Source organism: Mixophyes fleayi, chromosome 4 (assembly GCF_038048845.1).
Source record: "Mixophyes fleayi isolate aMixFle1 chromosome 4, aMixFle1.hap1, whole genome shotgun sequence".
Taxonomy (NCBI): Eukaryota; Metazoa; Chordata; class Amphibia; order Anura; family Limnodynastidae; genus Mixophyes; species Mixophyes fleayi.
Genome location: NC_134405.1, coordinates 274,292,237 through 274,315,574, shown reverse-complemented (window position 1 = coordinate 274,315,574; position 23,338 = coordinate 274,292,237). Strand labels below are relative to the sequence as shown.

General features: G+C 40.2%; 1 protein-coding gene across 2 annotated transcripts in view; it reads left to right on the top strand.

Annotated features, from left to right (window-relative positions):
* LOC142152766 (A disintegrin and metalloproteinase with thrombospondin motifs 2-like) overlaps positions 1-23,338 on the top strand; it is a 775,540-nt gene that overhangs the window by 380,786 nt on the left and 371,416 nt on the right. For both annotated transcript variants that reach the window (XM_075209748.1, XM_075209747.1), the window contains exons 9-12: positions 12,950-13,082; positions 13,501-13,614; positions 14,941-15,086; positions 18,662-18,837. In XM_075209748.1, coding sequence (XP_075065849.1) covers positions 12,950-13,082; positions 13,501-13,614; positions 14,941-15,086; positions 18,662-18,837 — 569 coding nt within the window. The remainder of the gene's footprint in view (positions 1-12,949; positions 13,083-13,500; positions 13,615-14,940; positions 15,087-18,661; positions 18,838-23,338) is intronic.

Genomic DNA, 23,338 nt, shown 5'->3' with positions numbered 1-23,338 from the left:
TATTAAGAAACCGGGACTATTAGATTGCACAAAGTCTCTCAATCTGTGTCTGAGTAGAGCTCCGTTCTTGATGTATTAAAATCTGCACAGGTGCAATGCAGGAGAGAGGTGATATCCCGGCTTCATCTGTCATTGGTAAGCGGTACACTGGTATCACTGGAATCAGATCATTGATTTAATATGAATAATTTTAAAACCCTTTTAAAATTTTAAAAGCGCAAATATCTTGCCCCATACAACTTTGATGTAAAGCATCAATCCTACGGTCAGGCGCCGTCCCCGCACGTCCATGCCTTCTTCTGCCACGCAGGCGCATCACATTGCCTAGCAGCAGGACACACCTCTTATTCCTGTCCAGGGCGGGTGCATGAGCAGTATGCTCGCGTCTCCGTTGCTAGGCATTGGGACGCTTTCTTTCTCCGTTTGTGTTGGTCAGCTGTTCTGACGCCAATTCAGACTGCCACCAATCAGATTCATCCCTATACTATATTAAGGAGGCTGGTGCCAGAATATCAAGGTCCACTTATGCTCCAGCACTCCTGCTTGCATTATAGCATCCTGACTGACCTTCCGACTCCTGCCCCGTCTATTCCTGACCTTGTTTTTGGATTCTCTTTTTTGGTGTAAAGATCTCCTAGTTTGACCTTTGGCTTTCTGACTTTTGCTATTGCCTATTCCTTTTGTGCCTATTTGCTTGCACGGTCGGACCCCGAATTGCACGACCACGTTTGTTCACACTCTACTTTGCTGATGGCTAACTAGGAGGGCTGCTACCTGCTTGTCTTCTACAGCAAACTCCAAACTCTGATGCGGGGGTCCCTGGTGAAGACAGGACCACATTTAGACTCCACTTCTCTGAGCTTAGCAGTGCAAATATCAGCAAGTAGGCCTCAGTTTCTGCAAGCCTGTGACAGTATATTCTGACAATGTCCACTGAAGGTACAGGTGAACCATTGGCTCGTGATTTATTGCTCCATCTTGCTCACCGTGTTGATCAGCAGGAGTCTGAACAAGCTCAAATACTTCAATATATTCAGGGAGTGCTCTCCTGTCTGTATTCTCTTCTAGCCTCTTTTACTGAAAATTTACCTTCTGGCGCTTGATATGGCCATAGTAATAAGCCACTAATTGCAAACGGGCTACAACCCTGAATGTACAGACTCAAATATTATTTTTCACAAAGTCTGCTGCCTCAGTTTTTCTGATGGCAAATTGAATATAATCCAGAATGTCATGCAATTAATTTCAAAGTCCCTCTCTGCCATGACAATAGACTTTATTCTAAAAACATTTCCACTGCATTTCAGCCCTGCCACAAAAGGACAAGCGGACATCAGGTCAGTGATTCTCTTGTTAATACAGGTAAGAGTGTTGACGAGAACACGGCTGGAGATTACTTTGTCATGCTGATTGACTTAGAATAACAGACTGGAAGCTTTAAAAGGAGGGTGGTGCTTGAAATCATTGTTCTTCCTCTGTTAACCATTCTGTCATCATTGCTTTGCTAATGAATCCCCTTTCAGATTGTTTGGGGCATCTGGAAAACGTTTGTCAGGAGGAAGAAAAATGAACGCTACCATCAATCCTGTGTAATGCCAACAATAAAGCATCCTGAGACCATTCATGTGTGGGATTGCTTCTCAGCTAAGGGAGTGGGCTCACTCGCAGTTTTGCCTAAGAACACAGCCATGAATACAGAATGGTACCAAAACATTCTCCAAAGCAACTTCTCCCAACCATCCAAGAACAGTTTGGTGATAAACAATGCCTTTTCCAGCATGATGGACCACCTTGCCATATGGCAAAATTGATAACTAAGTGGCTTGGGGATCAAAACATTGAAATTTTGGGTCCGTGGCCAGGAAACTTCCCAGACCTTAATCCCATTAAAAACTTGTGGTCAATCCTCGAGAGGCAGGTGGTCAAACAAAAACCCACAAATTCTCACAAACTTCAAGCATTGATTAGACAAGAATGGGTCGCCATCAGTCAGTATTAAGCCCAGAAGCTGATTGACAGCATGCTAAGGCGAATTGCAAAGGTCTTCAAAAAGAAGGGTCAACACTGCAAATATTGACTCTTTGTATAAACCTACTGTAATTGTTAATAAAAAAAGTCTTTGACACATATGAAATGCTTGTAATTTTATTTCATTATAAAAATAAAATAACAATTTGTCAGTTACATCTGACAAAAAGGTCTAAAAACACTGAAGCAGCAAACTTTGTGAAAAACAATACTTGTGTCACTTTCAAAACTTTTGGCCATGACTGTACTACATAAAGCCCATTCCTTTATGCCAGTGTACAAAACAGAGCTCATATTCTGGTGGCCAGTGTACAATATACATCTATGTATGCAATAGTGTGTTTAGAACTACGAACAGATATGCACTGCAGATATTTCAAGCTTATTTATTAAATATTAAAACACAACTAAAATATATTGCAAAATTCCATGCAAATTACATATAATTCATCAGAAAAACATCAGAAAATTCCTTATAAAATGCAAAGAATATACAGCATTTAATTCTCAATATAAATTGGTTGTGATATAGTGTAATTTACTGCAATCCTCTGCTTCAAATTCCTATCATTCTCTAAAAAAAGCTGTATCTCAATATCAAATTGACCACAAAAAATCTGCTTATATCCAAGGTTGTTGTAAGTATTATATAAAAAAACAATACCACTGTGGATAATCTTAGTTTGATTTGGCTACTTAGCGCTGATCTACTCAGTTGGTACTTACAGTCCATTTCAGTTACTTATGGGGAGTTTCTGGTATGACCACCTATAATATTGAGGAGGTAATGCGTGTCATACCAGCTTACTGGAATGATTAAGTTCATCGCTGTCTCTTTTAGGAGACAGAGGAACAACTATATGCAAGAAGCGTTTGAGGAGGGAGCAATTTTTCTGTTGTACAAAATCAAACTGGCCGCGCACGGTCAGTGCGGCTTCAATACTCTGGGGACGATGATGACGAACTTACTGCTGGAAGGGAGGAGCTTCAAGGATGAGACAAGAAAAGCAGCATATCATTAGCATATAGGGTGACTGTGTCTGCCCTAGTACCTACCGTCAGTCCACAGATATCTGGATGCGCTCTAATGATACACGCTAATGGCTCAATGACCAGAACTAAGAGGGTGGGAGATAAGGGACAACCATGTCTTATGCCTCTGCCCAAAACAAACTTTCGGGACACAAAGCCATTAACACACACTATAGCACTGGGACAGGAATAGAGTACTTTCACCCATTAAATGCAGACAGGCCCGAAGCCGAATTTCAATATTACCGCCCATGAGTAACTCCACTCAGAGGCCCTGGCAGCATCTAATGATACCATCACTGCCTCTACATCCGCCTAATGGGATAGCTGTAAGTGACAAGAGTCTATGTCGATTCATGGCTGTTGATTTACCTGGTATAAACTCAGTCTGATCAGCGTGCACAATCTCACCTATTACCTAATACAACCAATTTATATTGAGAATTATACGCAGTATATTCTTTGCACTATTTAAAGAATTTTATGGTGTTTTTTTGATGAATTATATGTAATTTATGTGGAATTTTTGAATATATTTGAGATTTGTTTTAATTTTTGAAATATTTTTGAAATATCCGCAGTGCATATATTTGTTTATGGTTCTAAACACACTATTGCATACCTTTTTTTTTAAGCCTCTTTAGCTGCCTCCCAGACGGTGACCGTTAACACCTCACCCTGCTTGCCTCACCTTCTTCCATGGGTACCATTACGAGTCTACGGATCCCTCCACCCGAAAAATTTGATGGCGGCCCTAAGAGGTACCTTGGTTTTCTGAATCAAACAATCAGTTTGATTGTAACCCGGCGTCATTGCCTTCTGAGCCAACCAGGTTTGCATTTATCATTTCCTTGATCTCGGGGCAGGCCCTGTCCTGGGCAGGATGACCCCCTGTTACAGAAGGTTTCAATAAAGGATGAAGAGTTCTGTAAGGTATTCAGTAAGCTTGGGCAGTCTCTTCAGCAGCCTCCTGAACCTGTGACAGGGTTCGCAGACCACGGGACAGTATGCGGTCCACTTTCGCACTTTAGCGTCAGAGCTGAAGTGGAAAAACGAGGCACTCATGGCAAACTTCTAGCAGGGTTTGGTAGACCGGATTAAGGATGAGACGGTCTCTCGTGAACTCCCTGCCGAGCTTGATGCTCTCATCTCTCTATGTAATCGGATTGACTTGCGCTTGCAGGATCTCTCACAGGAGAGATCTTTCGCTAAGCGTTTTACTCCTCGTTTGGCACCCTGTTTTCAGAGCCCGGTTCCACCAATGCAGATTGGGCGATCTCGTCTGTCACCTGAAGAACGTGAGAGATGCATTGAGCAAAATCTTTGCTTGTATTGCGGGAAAATAGCCATCTGATATCTACATGCCCAGGAGGCCAGGAAACGCCTCCCCCTAGTCAGTAACAGGGAGGACGATCTAGGGGTTAGATTTATCACTTCCTACACTTTTTCCAAACCAGATTTTTCTTTGACTATTTCTTTGGAGTTTACTATCTGCCCCTTTGAGACCTCTGCCTTTGTGGATTCTGGTTCCACCATTGTTCACTCCGCAATGGATGGGAATCGTATCAAAAATGGTTCCATCTCCCGGTTCTCTGTTCTCATTCGGTTGACAGTAGGAGTATTGCATATTAAAAGTGGATCGAACTTTTGATTCTCCCAAAATCCATACATTCTGTCATCTTGGGACTCCCGTGGCTCAGAATCAATGCACCACAATTAGATTGGGAGACTGCCCAAGTCACTTCCTGGGGTACACAATGTCACAAAAAATGTCTTTCTTCTGTAAAACCTGTTCCGGTTGCCATTCCTTGTCATGCTCTCTCTTCCCAGCCGCCTCTTCTTCTGTTCTCAGCTGGCTCTTCCTTATACCTCCTTTCAGGATGTTTTCTGTAAAGCTGCTTCCGAGGTCCTCCCTCCTCACTGGCCATTGGGCTGTCTCATCGGTTTAATCCCGGGCAAAATAATATCAAAGAGAAGAATCTATCCCCACTCGCTTCCAGAAAGCCTTGCCATGTCCCAGTACATAGTAAAAACCTGCAATGAGGGTTCATCAGGAGGTCCTCTACCCGGTCCTTGAAGAGATCTTCTTCTGGTAGAGAGGGAAGAGGGGTACTGTCAGGTGTCGTCCCCGCACGTCCATTCAGTGCTAGGGATGGATGCCTTCTTCTGCTGCGTAGCCACATCCCGTTGCAACAAGAAGCACCTCATCTTTCTTTCTCCGTTTGTGGTGGTCAGCTGTTCTGCCGCCAATTTACACTACCGCCAATCAGATTCATCCCTACAAAATATTGAGGAGGCTTTGGCACAGCACTTCTGTTTGCTTCGTTGCATCCTGCCTGACCTTCTGACTCCTGATCTGGCTATACCTGACCTTGTTCTCAGATTCTCCTTTGGCTTGACCTTCGGCATTCTGACTTTGCTATTGCGTATTTCTTTGGTACCTTTTTGCTCACTGAGACTGTGCCCCGGATTGTACCACCACGTTTGTTCACTCTCTACTTCACTGGTGGCTAACTAGGAGGGCCACGACCTGCGCATCTTCTGCAGCAAACTCCAAACTCTCTTGCAGGGGTCCCTAATGAAGAACAGAGGCGCATTTACAGTTTGGGTCTCCTAGCTTAGCAGCTCAAATATCAACAAGTAGACCTCAGTTTCTGCAAACCCGTGACACCTGCAACATGTTACCTCTTTGGAGTGTCTTCCCTGTTTCTATAAGATGTTAAATACTTTCGTGTCAAAAAAGACAAAACTAATATAGGAGTAATACCTATATTGGATAACCAAAAAAAAAAGTTTATATTTGCTAGCTTTCAGAGCAAAAAGGCCCCTTCATCAGGCAAGTTTACAAATGAATGAGGAAAAGGCACAACATTTAAGAGCTGTTACATTAAGAAATTTGTACAGGGGGGGAATACATCATTGAGATAAGTTTAAGTAATAAAACGAAGGTTTTAATTACGGATGGAAGACTAAGAGTCCTAGGAGTTCCCAGCCATAATGGTAAATGAATAATGCAACACACATTTCTCTATATCTGTTTACAGTTAATATCCAATAATATGGACAAAGTGGAAATTCATACTGTACACCTTATATTTATTTTGTCCTCTAATTAAGTACAATGTACTGATAACAATTTAAAATGACATACAAAAATGTAACATGGAGCCGTACGGAGAAAGTGGCTCTATGTTTTAATGCCCCGTTTACAGCCATGGTGCAATAAATGTTGCTGGCCATAAATGATAAAAACCATTGGTATTCAGAAGAGGCTACTCGGTCTTAAAGCCCATTATATTTCAAATGTCAAATAAATCTTGATGACTACCAGTGAAACACATGCATCCGTGATCAAGCACCACGATCCAGCTCTGGACATAAAGTGCAGAAAATTTATAGAGTTTATAATGAATGGGTTAAGATATATAGCTCTCTACCAGCAAACTTAAATGAGGCAAACAGAAGGCAATATAAGAATCTACTTTATATAAATGAATGAATATGAATATACAGCCTTCTGCTTGCCAGAATAAAATAGTGAGTTACAAATGTATCCATAGCAAACCAAACAAGCAGAAGCTATGACTCAGGACCCCCTAGCAGTACATGTTTTCCATATCTCCTTGCTGGAGCACAGATTTATTCATTACTGACTGACACAGTTTAGCAGGTGGTATAAGAATTTCACTGGTCACCTGGTAATCTTGTACTGTTAGTGGGTCCTGAGGACTGGATTTGAGAAACACTGCTTTAGGCTAAAGGGAGATATCTCCCACTTAAAGTCACATAGAAATCTCCAATGAAAACTGGTGGAATTAAATCCTAATAAAAGAAACATTTGGCAGAGATACAAAAGTAGCATGGTGGCATACAGCACTGGTGTCATGAGTTCGATCCCTGGACATAGCCTTATCTGTGTGGAGTTTGTATGCTCTCCCCGTGTTTGCGTGGGTTTCCTCTAGAGATGGACGGGCTCGGTTCCCCGAGAACCGAACCCACCCGAACTTCGGGGATCTGCCTGTTCGGATTCCAAAACGAGGCAAAACGTCATTGTGACGTCGTCGGATCTCGGATCTTGGTTCTTGCGATTTTTAGAATGAATAAATAGTGGCCTCCACAGCGATCCAGTGCTATTTGAGAGAGGGAGAGAGAAGGGTTATGTCGCAGGAATAGAGCAGGAAGAGAGCAGTAATAGAGCAGGAAGAGAGCAGTAATAGAGCAGGAAGAGAGGATTATAGAGGAGGCATTTTTCCTAATTTATACTACAAAGTGTTTGGGGTGTCATATATTCCCATGTTCTAAAAAAGCTATTTTTTTGGTGCTGAAATTGTAATATACCAGCATTATATCTTTCTGAATTTGCACTACAAGTGTTTGGGGTCTCAATAAAATGGATTCACAGCAGTCCACATGTGAGCAGGAGCAACAAGCAGCTGCTGCCACCAGTCCTGATGGTAGTCTTCCCTGTACGTCATCCGGTAAAGCCTATGTAAAAGTACATAGTCTTTTGAAGTCAGGGAAAAAATCACACAAAAAAATACATTTTACCCTGTTGAAGAGAGAAAAAGCTGTAAAAGAGGAAAAGTTAACTGCCAATAAAAAAAAAATGCCCACATGCCATTCTACACACGCAGTGGCAAAGAAAGAATGAGGCCTTCGCCTTTCTCTATTAGTGCGAGATCTAAAAATGTTACTGAGGCTTCTTGTAAGGTCACTCGTTACCAAGCAAGACCAAGTAATTTGGAGTCCAAAAGTGGTGCACAACTACTGTTACGTGTGAAAGCCGAGCTGCAAGAAAACAGTAAGGCATTAAAGGGAAATATATGTTCAGAATCAGAAATGACAACAATCCCTGTGGAGAGTCCATGCACCAGTGGTATGTGTAATCGTGACCATTCTGATAGTGTACCCATAAAGAAGGGTCCTTTCAGCATTTCTGCTGATGTGTGCCTGAACAGCCCGAGTGTAGCCGGTGAAACACTATTTGAGGATGCCACTTTGGAATTGGAAGAGGATGAGGGGGATATTTGTGTAGCCGACGAGGGCGCTAATGAGGATGTGGATGAGGTTGTTTGTGTAAGTCCTGCACCAGTGGAAGCAGTTCTGGCACGTGACAAAAAGAAGGCCATTGTCATGCTTGGGCATAAGACCAAAAAACCCACTTCTTATGTGTGGAATTATTTCTACCCAAATCCTGACAACAGTTGTATAGCCATTTGTAGTGTAAAGCCACAGTCAGTCGAGTGAGGAACATTAAGCATCTTGGCACCTCATCCATGTTACGCCATTTGACGAGAGTTTATGGCAAGGTGTTGGGAAAAGCTGAAGGTTATGGCAAAAAAATAACAACAAGCACTCCATCATCAGCTAGGTCCCTTCTCTCACCTACATCCCGGCGGCTGCAATCTACATTCACAACACCGTCCTCATCAATATCCTCAGTAGCGATCGGAGTTAGCCCTGCATCCCACTTGGTAAGGCTCGAAGACTCCTGCACTATAATTGATTTCTCTGAAGAATGTTTGAGCGTTAGTCCCACTGCTGCTGCTTGTCACACGCCGGTCCCATAGCTAGGTGCTGGCGTTGTGACTTGCCCTTTAAGAACTATGTTGGTGCTTGCTTTTTGCTTCAGAGTCACTACCTTTCCAAAGGTGTTCCTTGTTATGTTGATTGGGACCTCCTTCCGAAGCCTATTGGTCCCAGAGGACTATTTCAATCTCCCGTGATCATGGACTCATTGCCTGATCTTTGTGTTACTCACACTGCTGTGGGTTCTAGCTGCATATCTGACTTTCTGTTTATCTCCTGGATACTATCGGTTGCCGAAGTTACCTGTCATCATTGCTCTCCATCGGCTCCGCTGTATGCCAGTTCGTGGTTCATCTACAAGCAGAAGTTACTTGCCGTTGTGCATCTGCACACAGAACTATTCGTGAGTTGTCTGCTACACCTGCACTCATATTGATTGGCTCAAGTACTACTCTACTCGGCTGTCTATGTTTTGCTATATTCTATATTGAACTACAATCAAGTTTTCTTGTCATCTGTGGTTCTATGTCTGGCACGGCTATTATTACTCTGCTGATTATTATTGCTGGACTGTTAATATGAATATATTGCCAAGCCGGGAGCCATTTCCTCAACTCAAGTTGTGTGCATTATCAGCTGTTGTCTATTGGTGATGAACTCACGCTTACCTGTTAACCGGATCATCTGTGACCTGTAGTTCCACGCTCAGTTTGGATTTCGTTTATCACACTGTTACTTCTAGGCAACACCTTATTGCATGTTACCAGTTATATCCAAGTTCTTGGACAACACATAACGTTTTCTGTTCCGCTAATATGAACTATTGTGATACCTATAACCACCTGCTAAAGTGAGTCATATTATCTGTTTGGATCAGCCAAGTCTGAATACTACTCTCATCGGACTTTCAGCTGTATCAGTGGTTCACCTTCATCTGCTGTGTGTTTCGTGTAGAATCCTAGTGTTCTAATTACCATCTCAGCGTTGAACTGTTATATTGCCTATTTCTCATGCTGTTGCCATTGGTTACCAACTGAAGTAATTTCTGTGATTATTACTGTATTTTATGAACTGCTGTGTGCTCAGCTCTGCTGAGTTGTACATACCTTTGATTACTACTGCTGTTGTACCATCTATTAATATACCAAGTTACAACACTACCATCATCGTTTGTGTTATTGTTCTCTGTGATGCTCTCAAGTTAAGAACTTCAATTCCATCGTGTTCTGTCTCCACCACCCTCTACTATCACCACCTAAGTAGAGGCTGGGGATCCATAATTATTCATAGCCGTGACACTGCTGTTGCTGCTGCTGGTGGTGAATCTTCCTCCCATAAGAAGCCCAAGAAGAAAAGCACTACTACTTTACAACAATTAACTGTGAAACAATCTTTTGCTAGAGGAAGCAAATATGACAGCAGTCGCCCAGTTGCAAAGCGGATCACAGACGCCATGGCGACTATGCTAGTGTTAGATCTGCGTTCAATATCCACTTAAAACGCAGCTGGTCTTTCACAATTAATTGATGTTTTGTGTCCCCGTTACAAAATACCATCGCAACACTATTTTTCACGACAAGCCATTCCGCAACTGTATCAAAACATTCGTAAAATGTACTAATTGGGCTCAAAAATGCCATTCTTACAACTGTACACTTAACCACAGAATTAAGGAGGGCCTAGCAGGGATTAAACTGTATTTTTCATAATTTGCACTAATAAGGTTTGGGTGTAATATACACCCAAACAGAAAAGCTGCTTTGGGCATTTCTGTTTATCGTGCAGTCTTTGCAGGCTGATTTTTTTTTCTATTTCACTATAAGTGAAGGGTGTAATATACAGACACACAACTGCCTTTTTGCTATGGATTTCAATTGCTCTTTTTAGTGTGTTGTCTGGCACCCTGGATTGGTGTGTGTCTGATAAAAGCACACATCCCAGGGGGGTCAGCGCTCATTGACATTTATTAGCTGTAGAATTACCTCACTTATCCAAGAAACAGGAGGAGCACTCGTTGCCATATATTAGCTGTAGAATTACCTCACTTATCCAAAAAACAGGTGGAGCGATCGATCGATTCCATGTATCACCTGTAGAATTACCTCACTTAGCCAAGAAACACGTGAAGCGCCCATTGCAATGTTTCCTAGATGTGGTAGGAACTGCCATGTTGTTTGAGTAATTGCTCTGTCGCTTACCATCCAGACAGATCACTGCACTATTTGGCTGAAAGTGTATGAAAAGCATATTGTGACTTGTGAGATGGTCAAAATTGAATGGAAATTACTGCAAATTAGTGTTAGTGAGGTTAACAATAATGTAGGTATAAAATAATACCTAAATTATGTTATTTTAGGCCAAAAAATTATTTTTTAAAAAAAAAATTGCTAACCAAAACATGCAAGGGCGGTTTTGGCAAAACCAAAACCAAAACCAAAACACGGTGGTAATCCAGATCCAAAACCAAAACACAGGGGTCAGTGAGCATCTCTAGTTTCCTCCCACACTCCATAAACATACTAGTAGGTTAATTGGCTGCTATCAAATTGACCCTAGTCTATCTCTCTCTCACTCTCTGTATATGTTAGGGAATTTAGACTGTAAGTTCCAATGGTGCAGAGACTGATGGGGGTGAGTTCTCTGTACAGGGCTGCAAAATAAGTGGTGCTATATGAATAGCTGCTGATGATAAGTATTCAAACTCTAATTAACAAGGTTTGGATAATTTGCCTACTCTTCAAGGGACATTTGTTGGTGTAATTATTATATAATAGGCAGTAGTGAGACTAAGATGCATCTGTCTCGGTGTGTAGGATGGACATTGTACCTGTCAGAATGCCGTACCGCGCTATCTCTGTGCTAGCAATGAGCTGTAGAGAAGGAGAAGGATGCAGAGGGAGATGCTGTCAGAAGTTAAACTGCAGGTCATATCGTCTTTGCTTTGTACACTTCATCATTACATATTGTAATGAGACCTGTCACACTGAGATTCATTATTGGTCGACAGTTATGTGAGTGCATGCACATTGCAGGATCAGAAGGTGATTGGAATGATAATATCAAACAGTATGACCAACCAAATGAAACGATGATTGGCAATTTGGGATGACTTTCGATCATCATGTAAGTATACACACTGACACAATATCTGACCAAACGGTCTTATGTAGGCTGATTAGAGGTTTTTCATGCAATGATCGGCCCAGTGTATACTTAGCCTAAGGCTAGGTACACACTGGAGGTTTTTAAGCCAATCATTGGGCCAATCAGCCAATATATGACCTTTTGGTTAGATATCATGTTAGTGTGTATACTTACATGACGAATGACAGTCATCCCAAAGTACCGATTATCATTTCAGTTGGTTGGTCTGCAGGTTTGATAATCTCATTCCAATTACCTTCCGATACTACAGTGTGTATATACTCATGTTTACGATTTCCATAGACTTTAGAGTCATGTTCTGTTCAGCCGATGCCAGCAATAAATATGTCCTGGTGACTAAATGTAGAGAGTTCTATAGATGGAAATATTTGTTGGGCAGCATGGTGGCTTAGTGGTTAGCACTTCTGCCTCGCAGCACTGGGGTCATGAGTTTGATTCCTGACCATGGCCTTATCTGTGTGGAATTTGTATGTTCTCTCTGTGTTTGCGTGGGTTTCCTCCAGGGTGCTCCGGTTTCCTCCCACACTCCAAAAACATACTGGTAGGTTAATTGGCTAATATCAAATTGACCTTAATGTCTGTGTGGGTATGTTAGGGAATTCAGACTGTAAGCTCCAATGGGGCTGGGACTGATGTGAATGAGTTCTCTGTAGGGCGCTGCGGAATTAGTGGCGCTATATAAATAGCTGCTGATGATGATGATTTGTTCGTTCTGAGACTGAATATATTGTTTGAGTGACAGAAGATAACAAAATTAATTGTGGATAGCTATAGCAAAGCGGTTGATCAGTGTGACATGAGTGAATGAATGCATATTTTGCTGTCATTCTCTAAACGACTATAGGACCAGATGAAGAACACAAATGTGAAGCTAAATCGTGTGTAGTATGTATTTATGAATCGCCCGACCGATCTGACCTTTAGTCGGAAATACAATCGTAGATAACAGATTGGTCGGAAAATTCTCCAGTGTGTACCTAGCCTAAGATGTGTCTTGTTCTCGAAGTGCATTCTTTTTCCTGAATCCAGTTAGGAGCCACTTGAATAATACGATTTGACTTGTAAATGTGCAGTGTGTATGATGCCTAATAGTCTGTTTAATTGGCGACTACAGACTGATGACATAAAGTGTTTTGTGCATTTGTTAACATAAAGAATCTTACACTTTTTACAATTTTACAACTTTTTTTTACAGTTCATATGATTGCCTGCGTGATGATCCATTTGCACATGACTGGCCTTCTCTTCCTCAGCTGCCAGGGATTCATTATTCTATGAATGAGCAATGCCGTTTTGATTTTGGTGTCGGGTACATGATGTGTACAGCTGTAAGTGTTGAGTCTTATTTTTTAGATCCTCTTCTTCACTTTATCAGCCACTGAAAATATCATAAATATATAATGTACTTAAAGACTTGAATAGAGATTAGTGGAATTGTGATGAAATTTTATGTGTAGATTTTTCGGGGCATACTTAGCATCTTCCAGTTCCACTTTTGCTACCCAATTGCCATCCTGCAGCTTATTTGTAATTTGCATTTTGCTGGATTTATATTCTCCACAGAGCTAGAATGATGCCTGTCAATTCATTCTAAATTTTCATTATAATGCACATAAAACCAAAACCCCTCAGTCTTTTAATTTATTCAGCAAGTTGAATGCTCCAAATATTTAAAATACAATGCAAAAACATCTTTTTAAGTTAATTCTTCAGTTAATTGTAATATATATTTGAATATATTCATAGTTTCGAACTTTTGACCCCTGCAAGCAACTTTGGTGCAGCCATCCTGACAATCCGTACTTCTGCAAAACAAAAAAAGGTCCTCCTTTGGATGGAACAATGTGTTCACAAGGAAAGGTAAATGATAATGATTATTTCTATAGTTGTATAATACAAACATGCATGGTCAAATTTTTGTCTCGCACCTTGAAATTCCCAATCCATTTTGCCTATATCCTATGTGAAAATATTGAGCTGATCTTTTCTGGCAGGCACAGACACACCTACCTAAGAATTGGGATTGCATTCCTGACGCTGTCCCCCCTTTCCATAGGTGTCCTACTCAACTTTTTCCTGTCTCTAGTATCAGACCCGTTTAATAGCATTTTATATTACTTTTTAATGTAAGGTGTTTTTAAAATACTTTTAAAAACACCAGTGTATTTGGGATCCCATGGAACATCTGCTCTGCAATTTAAATTACTTGAAAAAGTAAAGATTGTTACAAAATTTACAGCCATCGATTAGTACCTTAGGCATGGAAAACTTAACCACATAACGTAATGAGCCCACAGGTTTTAAGCTTTTGTTTCAATTGTGCCATCATCACTTTTTGAAGTTATTTGATTGTTTTGTAACTGTGATGATTTAAATGTATTTTTATTAAATCCTTATCAGTAGTGTGATATAAATTAATTTCTTTTCATTTACATTTTATTCTATTTGTGTATTCCAGTATGGCACTAAATTTATTTTATTTATTTCACCCTATTACAAACGTTTTCAGTGTTGGCCTGACATTTAATAGCTTCCACTCTTAAAATTGGTTTGTAGTCATATAGACAGTTGCAGAGTAATTTACCTTTTGTAAGGCTGGGTACACACTACAGTATTTTAAGCAGATTATTGGGCCAATAAGACAATAAATGACTGGCCTGATATCACAGTAGTGTGTACCGTGCAACGAGGAACGATTATCGTTTCAAAGCACATCATATTGTTGAACGAGATTTGTAAACTGAAGCAAAATCTCGTTCAACAATGGAACAATGTCGTTCCAATTCTGCAGTGTGTATGCACTCTGCAGAATTGGAACCACAATTTAGCTATCAGTGAGAGGACAGGCAGAGAGGAGACCATAAGTTGCAGCCAATGGTTATGACAGATGAAGAGCACAGATCTGAAGGTAATCATATATAGTGTAGACAAATGCATGCTGTATTGGGACTTTTTTTCTGTACTTGGTAAAATCACTTAGCTATCACATTGTTAGAATTTCCTTGTAGTGTGTACCCAACCTAACGTTGGCAGCCAATAAAAAAAATCTGTGCATATATCTTTAATATACTTGGTAGAGTATTCTGATTTTACCATTATCATAATAATTTCAATACAAAATAATGAATATAGAGCTTTTTTACAGTATGCATGCAATTTATTTACTTTGTGTTTTTTGTTTGCAAGCATTGCTTTAAAGGTCACTGTATTTGGTTAACCGCTGATATTCTCCGGCAAGATGGAAATTGGGGTCAATGGAGTAAATTTGGTTCATGCTCTCGGACATGTGGTACAGGTGTGAGATATAAAACAAGGAGCTGTGACAACCCTCAGTAAGTCTATTTTTATCATTTTCTTTTTGATATAGAGCCAGCAGGATTTGTATGGTCACTCAGGCAAATGCAGTTAGAAAGGTAAAACAGTACATTTATTGTAACAAAAACAATCACTAGATTATTATATACACACAGTAAATTGATGACAGGCAGGTTTATTTCCAATGTATTTCACTGATAGATAATGGAAACTCTAAAAACCAGCTACCCTGCAGCCTCCAGTCAAAGAATGAATATCCCCTCCCCCCTGGAGTGGCTCCTTATATTTAGAGTTTAATTTCCACAGTGTTTTCCCCTCCCTGAGCAAACCCCTGAGTCTATCCTCCTTAACCATTGATGGGTGCTGTATCAGGGGGTTGGAGGAGGAGTAGATATGAGCTGTACTTTCACAGAAGATTCCCTGCTGGGCTCTAGACAAAATGTTTGAACTAGTCATGTTGAGGACAATGGATACTAATTGGCCTTCCCCCTCACCTGTATCCTGCAACCTGAGCCCTACCCATAACCCCCCTGGCTTCACTTTAAGGACAGTGAATAACAACATCACTGCCACATCATCAATATACAATACACAATATGCATATTTACAATGCGCTACAATGTCCCCTTATCCACATGTAATTAGACACTGTAGTGGTATTCTGTTGAGCTGGGAACAAAAGCAAGGGCTATAAAAAGTACATGCTATAATCCACATTTTGGGACAGACTGGTTATGGTGTTATCAAACTCGAATCATCACATCTGGGTTTTGAAATTGTTACTAAACACACACCAACAATTACCCCTATTTTATTCCTATTTGTCTGCTATTCAGTTTAAAGTATAATATTTATAGGCAGTTAATTATGCACTGCATGTGTATACATGACCATAATCTTTTTTTAGTTTATTAATATAGGGAGATGGGGTTTATTTTTCATTGCTGCTGAGGTCATGTAAATAAGCAATAAAATTGTGCAGAGGTAACAGAGTCATAGTTAGCTGCCTTGTTGATACTGGCCTAGAGCGGTAAGAATTAACTTACAACCTCACTGGGCCAGTTACAAGGAATATGCACATGTGTGACCCGGCTAGCCACTTTGTGAATAAAACATAAATATTTAAAAATATTAGTGTGACAGGATGGACCGCCTATGCCATCTTGTCTGTTGTTGCTGGGAACCAGCTGGGCTTACTTTGCCACCGTCCCCTTTCGTTATTCCGAATACGCCCATCCTGCCGCAGAGGGAGGGGCCTGCTGCCACAACTGAGCTCCTTCTATGGCACTCAGAACCACGTTCCTTCTGGGTAACTGATGCTGCTAGCGTACCTCGTTGCTGGTGTACCTGGGCTGGTACTCCTGACCTCTTACTATGGAGCAAGGTAGCTGCGGATGGATTTCCCTCTGACCTATCACACTGACCAGGATTGCATGGGTAGCAGGCAGAGCGGTGGTATTTGAAAGCTTGGGTCCAAACCTCAGAACAGCCGGAGAACGGATTAGTTTTAGGGTCTAGTCTGCAGGTCACAGGAATACAGCAATATTGAAGATGTTTCCAAGCAGGTCTTTAAAGCAAGATGTTTATTTTCTCACACTGGTTAGAGGTAGCAGTGATCAGGTCAGATGTTAAAATCAGAAGAATACATTTCAGTGTACAAGACAGGGTTTTATACAGATTTGGACACAGGCTATTTTTAGAATCTGGATGTACCCTGCTTACCAAAATATAGATTTACATGAATTGCAAAACTAACAATATTTACACATATCTGTGAAATTCTAGAAACGCTGTGATGTGCTGCATCATTGTTTTAGACGCAGGAATTTTAGCAGCACGTTTTAAATTAAACCTTCCTGTCTCCTAGTGAAACCTCACACATCAAAAGACCCAATTAACATATGGGCCTTTCTTCAGACAGTTCGGAATACACATTCCCAAAGACAGCAACAACAAAGCATTTCCTTGCGTAAGATATGCAAAAAGGCTTTCAAAACAAAGACTTATTGTATTAGATATACATCAGAGATAAGGTATGTGCTTTTGAAAGGTTAGAACAGAAAAGCCAAATTTTCTCAGAGATAACGATTTCCTATCTCACCATATACACAATATCAAAAATAAGTGCACATGGAATTATATAAATAAGTGCCCTACGCTATTTCCTTTGATTATGACTGGCTTACTGATAAATAATTTTAGGTATAAATTTATTTAGTCATTGAAAAAACATTTTGCATGGGTACATTTTCACTGGCAATTGCTTTCGCCATCACGGACTATCTCTTGTGACAAAACCTTTTTTTTTCAGAGATGAGGCTATAATAAATACACGTGTACGGGGGCTGGTTTCTTCCGTTATCTTTCACGGATCATAATGCTGGAAATATTTCCCACTACCTTGAATATCCTACCTAAGTAACTCATCATCAGGCCTTTTTGTTTTCAAAATATCCCCCCATCCACATTTGCAATGTAAGTTCTCTTTCAGCGCTGTGATTTCAAGATTGCTGAGCTGAATAGGAGTTTCAAGATGCAGCACCTCTAAACCAACTCTTCACCTTTGAGAGCAGGACATTTTGCCTCATTTAAATATGGTGTGTACTGATTTCTATCTAAAGCAGCTCTTGACATGAGCTGCAATTGAAAACAATATTCATATACTAATAAAGCTATAAAGCATTATCTTAAAAACCCAATAATAACTGTTCCTTTCAAACTTGAGAAGCTAATTTTACTGTAATTAATACTCATGATGAAAGTATAGCAAAGTGGGTGGGCATGTTTTATGAAATTTTCCACCCAAAGGAAGTATGCTGTTACCCATCGTATTGTGTATGTTTATTACTATTTTCTTAAAAAAATGGAGCAATATGAATGAACCACTTCCATATGAAAAGAGTATATCTATTTTCTTCTTGCCCACTGCCTGTATATTATTATTAGACTGGTACCTTTATTCCACCATGTTGTTTATTATTAGTACATGCGACAGGATCACTACATGCAAGTACAATAGTGAATATATATTTTTGCAATATTGTGACTGTTTTTGAATATATACAACACACCTATAGAAATGTAGACCTATCCTTTACGGTCAATCTGAATGGGCTTTGTTGGGCCTTCAAGCCCTAGATTTATGCATGGCCAGTGGAAACTTATGTGCTAGATGCATAGTTAGTGTAAGCATTGCAATATGTGTTCTCTTTGGCTCACCCCCTCATTAAACCAGCTTCCACAAAGTACTGCTGCATTATCACTTATTTAGTTATCTGAAGAAACTTGGGTACATAGAAACAGGACAAAGAGGATGTGTTTCATCCATCTGTCAGGTATTTCACTTTTTTATTCTAAATACATGGGAATATAATGTACACAAATGGAAGCAAGATGTTTTGAGTGTCATCCTCCTGTACAACTTCATATTTGTGGGTAAAGGCAGATACAAGATACCTGAATGGACACAAATGACACCAGTTGTTTTTTTCATTACTCATAGAAAATATTGTTAGGAACTCTGATAAAATATGCAATGGTCTTTTGAAAATCAAAATACTCCAGCTAATACTTTTTTCTGTTTTCTATTTAGCCCCGCTAATGGAGGTCGTTCATGTGTAGGGCCAAGCTATGAACTGCAGCTTTGTAATACTGAAGATTGTGACAAAGATTTTGAGGATTTCAGAGAGGACCAGTGTCGACAATGGGATCCATTCTTTGAATATCAGAATGCTAAGCATCACTGGATTCCATATGAGCATCCTGATGGTAAGTTTGTATGTTTTTACTAATGGATAGTTTTGTTGCAATTTCTGAATATAGTGTATTGCACAACTGTTATGTCAGTACAATTTCCACATATCCTGGATTACTGGAGGGCATTTTCCCTTCAAAGGTGGAGGGTAAGTCCCTTACTTTTTTTTTTTGCGATGACCACACCTTCAATCTACTCTAGGCTTTTTGGCTTTTCACTTAATTTGGTGTTTGCAAGTTACTCACACTTCATATATTGTTTTGCTTGTTCTCTTTACTGTTTGATGCCACATAATGCTGTGTCATGTTTTTTTGTTTTAGTTTTTTATGATGCCACCTTTGCTTAGCAACAGCTATATTCCTTAACCAAAGACACACAAAACAAAACTGTCAAGGCAGTAAAATTGTTTTCGTGTAATTAAAGCTGCTGATTGGGGATTACTGCACTTATCCTATTACCACTAAAAGAAAAAGATATAAACAGTGCTAGTAATGAAATAAATATATATATATATATATATATATATATATATATATATATATATATATATATATATATATATATATATATATATAGTCAGTTATTCATTAAGATAATATATGCACTAATTTATTCTTCGTTCACCATATAATGCATATAACAATAATAAAAAACATACATATAAACATAGATAAACAAATGATGTATAATAATTGTACATAAGATGTGTAGTTTTTAGTTGGTCAGAATAGTAGTCCCAGGGAATAGAAGTGTATGTTGGTCATATGCACACCTCATACAAATCTATATGATGTTGTATAATATTAATATTTGTAATGCTATGTGCATTGGTTGAGCTGGGTGGAGGGCCAGGATTAAAAAAAGCTGTGTATTTTGTAGTTGCTAAGAATAGAGCAGTGATTAATTAGGTGAGCAGGAGAGAAAGTTTTTCAGTAGACCACTTAGCCACTCAAGAGAGAGGAGGATTTGCGTCTGTCAACAGTGGTCACAGGGTATGTCCCAGCTCTGTGTTTGAGCAAGACCTTTTCGTGGAGAATGATCTGCTGAGAAGAGTGAAGCATCAGGTGTGTGCTTTTGCACATACCAGTGCGTGTTAGCGGAATAAAATCTAAAATAAGTTACAGACACATTTGCCCAAGTATTCTACACTATATATACATTTATGATCACTTATGTACCAACATTAGCCAGTAACTTAAGGCACTAGTAAGGAACATATTCAAATGCTAAATCTGTACTTTGAGAAACTATACATAGCACTATAGACACTATTGTGCTATGTAACAAAGACTTTAGTGATGTGTTGTAATATGCTACAGTGCTGTTAGGGAACATATCCTGGCAGGAAAAATGTATTTAGAGACAACTGCCACTGTCGTGCTGTGCAACATAGACTGTGTAGAAAAAAATTATGCACGTATATGTTACAATTAGTCAGTAAACTAAGGCACAGGTAAAATAAAAACTGAGAGAAATGTTTAAAGTTCAGGTTACAGTCTCCTGTTTTTTTTTGTTAAATAAGTTTTTATTGGGTTTTAATAACACAGACAGGTTATAAATGCAGATTCAACAAAATGGCATGGTAGGCTATTGACAATAAAAGAACCACATCATGGCACTAGGCCTAAATATACTCAAAAACCTAGAAAAGGGATATGCCAAACCATACATATAGCTGCTAATAACCTCATAACATATAACATGCAGACACAGACAAAGGGAAAGGAGAAAAAGGTAACCACATTGAGGAAGGGGGGGGGGGGGAATATCTAGCAAAAATCCTCACTCAAGACCTCAGTTTAGAGCTCCGCTAACCCAGCAAATTGTATATGTGCCAGACACAAGACAAACTCATATGGCTTGCCTTACCAAGCCAATATTCGGATGCAAAATAGGAACCAAACCAATCAATTAGTCAAATCTGAGATTGGGGATTCTGGAAAGTCTAAAGGGTCTAACCATGGGTCCCAAAAGGCATAATACATTTTGAACAAGTCTGTAGCTGAAATGTGCATCTCATCCATGATCCTATAATGTTCCAATCTATTAGACTAGTCCTGAATAATCGGAGGCCTAGTTGATCTCCATTTCACTGCCGAGATTATAAATTTTAAAAGAGATTTTTTAAAGCATGATAGAGGCATATCGACTTTATTTAATAGCCAAAACGCCGGAGTGTTGGGTATGCTTTGACCTAGCAACTTCCATGTGATGCTCACCACCCGGGACCAGACCGTTTGCAACATGGGGCAGTCCTACCAGATATGCAAAAGAGAACCAGATCCCTGGTTACATCTCCAACAGGTGTCGGGCACCCCGCAGAAAACCCTTGCCAAATAATCCAGGCATCTTTACCACCTGGTAAGAGCCTTATAATGAGTTTCTAGAATTGAAACATTAGGAGAACACGCATGAGCTGCCTGGAAGATTTTGGACCAGTCAGCATCTTGTAACTCAACTCCTAGATCTCTCTCCCACTTTATAATAAATTTTGGAGGCGACACAAATAGATGTTCTACTAACAGCTTATATATAGTTGAAAAGGAATGCGAACGACAGGGTGACCTGCAACACAGAGATTCAAAAACCGTTAAGCTCCTAGAAGTGTGTTATCTTGGAAGTCCCAACGACAGGAGGTGTTTAATTTGCAGGTATCTTCAAATCTCTATATTAGACAAATCCCATTTGGATTGCATCTCTGTAAATGAGAACCCCCGCAGCACCCACCAACTGGCCGACACGATGAAACCTTGCTTGAGACCATTGTTTGAAAGCTAACGGAGTAGTCCCAGGAGGGAACATTGGATTATTAAATAATGGGGTTAGTGGGGAGATTGGAGAGGAAATATATGAGAGGGTTCTAAGCTTGGATCATTTCACTAACGTAGGACCTATGGTAGGATGAGCAATCCTAGGAATACTGGAGAGCCAGAGTAGTGTGGCAGCAAGAGATTCCAGAGAAAATGACTAAATTTCAAGCCACTGTTTCAACCCAACCCAACCAGACATCTCCATTATTCTGACCAATAATGCTGCTTCATAGTAAGAGGAGAAGTGAGGAAATTGTAGGCCTCCCAAGTGTCTGCATCTAAATAATATCTCATGCTTAAATCTAGGACGTCTCTCACACCATACAAAGTCGCGAACCATTCACTGGATGTCCTTAAACCAAGAGTTCGGTACGTGAATCTGTAAAGTCTAAATGAGATATAGGAGATGGGGAAAAATATTAATTTTGATTATATTGACCCGACCCATCCAACTAAAGTTCTTACTCTGCCACTCCCTCAAGTCTGCCAGGAGCCTGCCCAAAGTGGTCTAAAATTGAGGTCATAAAGGCATGAGAGGTCACTAGAAAGTATCACCCCTAGATATCTTAATTGGGAAGGGTGCCAAATAAAAGGAAAGGCAAGTTTTAGCCCCTCTACCACTGAGGTCAGGGTCTTGATATTAAAAGCCACAGATTTACTATAGTTAATTTTAAAATTAGATAACAAGCCAAACTTTTGAAACTCAGCGCCTCCATACACAACACAAAAATGAGTGGTGAGAGCGGACACCCCTGTCTAATGCCGTTATTCATCGCGACTGGCTCTGACATTGATTTTAACCTGAGCCGCAGGTTGCCGGTAAAGGGCCAGCATTCTATGAAGACCAACCGTACCCAGGCCCAGGTGTTCAAGGTACCCTCTCGTAAAAGGCCAACTTACATGATCAAAAGCCTTCTCTGCATCAGTGGACAAAAACATTGACGCTGTTACTGAACGAGAAGCAGATGAATCGGATCTATCACCTTGGTGGTGTTGTTCCGTGCCTCTCGACCTGGGACAAAACCCACCTGATCTGAATGAGCTATCTCTGGAAGTAGCATTTTTAATCTATTTGCAATAAGTTTTGCGTACAACTTAATAACCACATTAAGCAAAGAAATAGGCCTATAGCTCGCGCATTGAGAGGGGCCCTTCCCCTCCTTAGGAATCATCGTTATGTGTGCTTCCAAACTCTGATAGGAGAAAAAGGCATCCCTGGAAATCGCGTTAAAGTCCGACACCATCAGGGGTATCAACTTGTCTTTGAAAGTCTTATAGTAAGCGATGATAAACCATCAGGGCCTGGGCTCTTACCTGCAGGCATAGATTTAACTGCCTCCCTCAACTCCCCCTCAGTGAAGGGCTGTTCTAGCATGTCTCTGTCCAAGCTTGAAAGAGTGGGAAAACCCACCTCCTTCAAATATGTCGAAATCTGAGCTGAATGAGTGGTGGCATCAGAGCCATTAACCTGGGTCTCAAGGTTATACAATTTGGTATAATAGGTGTGGAAAGCATTGGCTATATCTGAAGTTAACTAACAGTTTCAATCTCTACCATCCTTAATAAAGGCAATATAAGCCTTAGCTCGTTGTTTGCGCAAGGCCCTCGCTAACATAGTATCTGGCCTATTACCCCACCGAAAGAAACGGTGGCGGCACCTATGAAAATCTAATTTAACTTTATCGTTTAACAACTTGTTAAGTGC